Source organism: Bidens hawaiensis, unplaced genomic scaffold (genome assembly GCF_021521415.1).
Source record: "Bidens hawaiensis isolate Kalapana, Puna unplaced genomic scaffold, B.hawaiensis_p1.1 tig00040261_1, whole genome shotgun sequence".
In the NCBI taxonomy this organism is placed as follows: Eukaryota; Viridiplantae; Streptophyta; class Magnoliopsida; order Asterales; family Asteraceae; genus Bidens; species Bidens hawaiensis.
The window spans coordinates 28,711-32,980 of NW_027497115.1; the positions used below are offsets into that span (position 1 = coordinate 28,711).

General features: G+C 38.9%; 1 protein-coding gene across 1 annotated transcript; it reads right to left on the reverse strand.

Moving 5' to 3' along the window:
* Positions 1–744: 744 nt before the first annotated feature.
* Positions 745–2,620, reverse strand: LOC143592003 (pentatricopeptide repeat-containing protein At4g39952, mitochondrial-like). The gene has a single exon (XM_077072030.1). It carries the CDS (start codon positions 2,611–2,613, stop codon positions 745–747), a length of 1,869 nt encoding a protein of 622 aa, XP_076928145.1. The 5' UTR covers positions 2,614–2,620.
* Between the last annotated feature and the right edge of the window lie 1,650 nt (positions 2,621–4,270).

Here is a 4,270-nt window from a genome sequence, read left to right on the forward strand (position 1 = left end):
CGAATGGTATGAGTAAAGGGCTTAAAGGCTTAGTCTAGGCCCATAAGGCAAATTATTAGGAGTCCAATCTGGTCGAGTGGAATATTGGGTTAGCCTAAAAATACTACGCTCACTTTTATATCTATTTAAAACATGTAATTTTTAATTAGGCTGAGGACCAATTAGCACAACAAGAATCTTTTTTTTTTTTTTTTTTGACGAATTTCTTTTTTAATATTTGTCATCTGAGAGACTTGAACCTAACAACTCCCGTCCCAACTAAGGTGTTTTAAAGGCTTTACTTTATTCTATCATGAAATTCATAAAACTTTAAAATTCTAACAATATTTTAAATAATCTTAAAAGATTTCATCATCTTTAGCATAGTAATTGATAACAAAATAGGTGTCCATATCTCAGTCTTTTAACAATTTTCAAGTATAAATGAGAAGTCCGTGACGGGTCACGTGGTCAACTGACCTTTCGGCTTCGTTGAGAAAGAGTCCACATCAGAGGTTATTCCAAATCCAGAACCACTTCCAAAGTTATTGCCACTTGAAAGTGTACAAAAAGAATAAGTGGAGCTTCAAATATGTTTATCTTACAAGTTTCATAAAACTAGGTGTACTCTTTGTGAACATATGTTTAATGATCGGTTCAGACTGAGTAAACCCAACAGACTGCACTGCAATTGACAATGTTTGTACTTGTAGACATAGATTTTTATTTTTCTATAACAGAAATTACAAACAACCAACTGCTCGCTCACACTGCACTCCAACCGACCGCCTTTTCAACTCCCTTTTCCTTCATATAAGATCTCACCCTTTCAGCCTCCTCCCACATCCCTATCGAATCATACAAATTCGAAATAATTACATAATATCCATCGTTACTCGGGTCACGTTCAATAGCCTGTTTTGCAACCCGGATACCCATTTCAGGATTATTATGAGTTTTACAAGCACTTAACAAAGCACCCCACAAGCCTCCATCCGGAACCATTCCAACCGGCATTGACAATACCAAATTCTCAGCCTCACTCAGATAACCCGACCTACCAAGAAGATCAACCATACATGTATAATGTTTAAGACTAGGTTTCAAACAATAATAATCCACCATTCTCCCATACAAATATTTCCCTTCTTCAACAAGCCCCGAATGATTACACGCCGAAAGAACCGCAAGAAAACTAAGCTCGTTCGGTTTAACATTCGACGACTCCATCTCTTGAAACGTACTTATCGCTGACGTGGCATCCCCATGCATTCCATAACTAGAAATCATCACATTCCATGAAATAATATCCCGTTCGGCCATCTTGTTAAATATGTTTTTAGCCTTTTCAAGGTGTCCACATTTCGCATACATGTCGATTAACGCAGTCGTAACGGGTACGTTCGATAAAAAATATCCTTGTTGATCATGTTGTTCTATATACTCGTGTATTTGAACACCTTTCTCAACCGATGCCATATTGGCACATGCAGAAAGCACGCTGACTAGTGTTACGGGAGTTGGTTCCACGCCTTCCGAAATCATATTATTAAATAACGAAATTGCCTCGGTGTAACAGCCGTGGCGGGTGTAAGCGGAAATCATCGTGTTCCAAGTGACGACATCTTTACGTGTTTTACAGAACAACTTTCTTCCGGTTTTCAAGTCCCCAATGTAATTACCATACATGTCTATAAGTGAATTCGAAACAGATACATGCTCGTTCATCAATCGCTTCACAGCATAACCATGAACACATTTTCCTAGATTCAGTTTTCCCGTATGTGAACATGAAGAAATAACCGATACCACACTGTAATGATCCGGATCGAGACCTAAACATAGCATTTTCGCAAACAAGTTTATACATTTCTCCCCATAAGTTAACCGTCCAAATTTACAGTACATTGAAATCAACGCATTGTGAACCATTTGATCCTGATCATAGTTTCGTCTAATCATAAACGCGTGAAACGTCTTTCCAGCGTATACGAACGTTGAGTTAGATAAACCAGATACCACACAACTAACCGCCATTGGGTCGGGAAAAATCCCCGAACCAAGCATTTCCATAAATCCACTTACGCATTGTCTAACACAACCCCGTTTTCCATACACGTCGAGTATCACTGTCCATGATTTCAAATCTTTAACACGAACTTCACGAAACGACGAATCCGCTTCCTCAACAGTCCCGCATTTCGAGTACATATTCAATATCGAAGATTTAACAAGACCCGAACATTCAAGTCCCGATTTTGAAGCCATTCCATGCAAGCATCTGCCAGCATACGCTTCCCCCAAATCACCACAACCCCGAAACCCGCCTTCTAACGTTCTAAAATCCGGCCTCTGGTCCGCTCTCACCATCTCGCAAACACACTCCAATCCTTTCTCACTCTCACCATTCTGAACATACCCGACGACAAGCGCGGTCCAGGCGACAACATCTCTCACAGGCATTTCATCGAACACCTGGCGTGCACTCTCAACACACCCGCATTTCGAATACATATAAACAAAAGACGACCCGATTGCCAGATTCTGTTGAAAACCCATAATTTTAAAGACTAACCCATGTACAGTCATCCCATAACCCAAGTCATGAAGCTCTGAATAAGCTGAAACAACCATGGGAATGGTGAATTGGTTGGGTATGAGATGGGTTTGAAGGCGCATGGAGTGATAGTAATGGAGTGAGTGAGAGTAGATGTGGTTGGAGAAAAAGGCTTGGATGATTGAGTTCCAGAGGAAGAGGTCTTTGTGGGAATGGTGAAAAGAGTGGAAGACGTGTGCGGATGAAGTGGGGTCGTGGAGAGTGGCGTAGAGAGAGATGAGTTTGGAAGATATGAAGACGTTGGTGGAGTGGTTGCCGGTGGTTATGATGTGAGCGTGGTGCTTGGTGAGTGAGTGACGAGATGGAGGAGATTGTAAGGATAAGAAGGTGGTGATGGGTGAGTTATGGTGGTGGTGGTGTGGAGTGATTGGTCCGCCATGAGTGAACAAGAGTGGTATGAGTTTCTTCCTCTTGTATCTGTACATGTAAATGTAACGGTGAGGAGGAAGAAGATGATGCTGTATTAAGGATTTTTATTTTAAACTCAATTTAGGGGTGTTCGTCCAGCTTTTTTAGTGAAGCTTATAGGTTTTTTAGTTTTTTTACAAAATAAGCTTAATTTAGTGTATGGTTTAGCTTTTTAAACTTATGTTTATTAGCTTATATAGGCTAATGTGAATAAGCTTATTTGAAGATGGTTTTTTGGCTTATTTGAATAAGCTTATTTGCGTAAGGGTGTAAATTACTTGTTTACCCTCAAATGATGGTGGATTAATGATTATTGAAGCAACTTATTAGTGTAACAAATTAAAAAATGGTGAAGTTAACAATTTATTAAGATGCATAATTAATAAGAGACAAATAGTGGATAATTAGTGAGGCAAATGGTAGAATTTCATAAAAGAGACAAGTTGGTCGAAGTTGGTAAATATTGATTAATACGATGGTGGAAGATCAACTCTTACCAATAGGGATGAGATCTGGATCGTACCGGTACCGACTAGTCCCAGTCCCGAAAATTGTGAATTGTAAGGCTCCGTTACCGGTACCTCACTTTGGGCGTTACCGGTACCTCACTTTGGGCGTTAGATTTACTCTAACCCAACCTAGTCATAAAGATTGAACCTTTAATCTTAAAAACGTTCTTTAAGCTAGTTCTAGGGTTTTATTCATAAGACGTATCTAACCATGAGCTCTTACGTCCATATTAATCATCAAGTTTGAAGCTTTATGATTTATCTAGTCCCGATCTAGTTTATATTCAAGTTTCATGGCTAAGCGTTCATAAAAATGCAAGCTTTAAGATCAAGAACATACCTTTTATCGTTTGCTAGGTTACGGCTAGCTTGGTTATGAGCTTGGATCTTGCAACTAGCTTGAATATAGAAGATGGATCAAAGATCTTGGCTCGTTAAATCTTGGTTCTCACTTTCTATCTTGCGGCCGAAAAAGGTAAGGGTTTGTGTGTGTGTGTTATGGAGGTGTAGGGAGAATAAGATGGATAAGTTGGATAAAAATGGAAAGATTTAGGGTTTAAGGGGTATTTATACTCCCATAAGCCCATGGACCTAAGGCCCGTCTTTTCTTTTTAGTCCATGATTAATTATCTTTAATTAACTTCATTGTCTTTCCTTATTTACCATTTTACTATTTATCTAATTACTCAAGTAACTTTTCCATTATCAGAAATATTATGTAAATTATTATTATTTGAAAATTCGGGATGTTACAAGT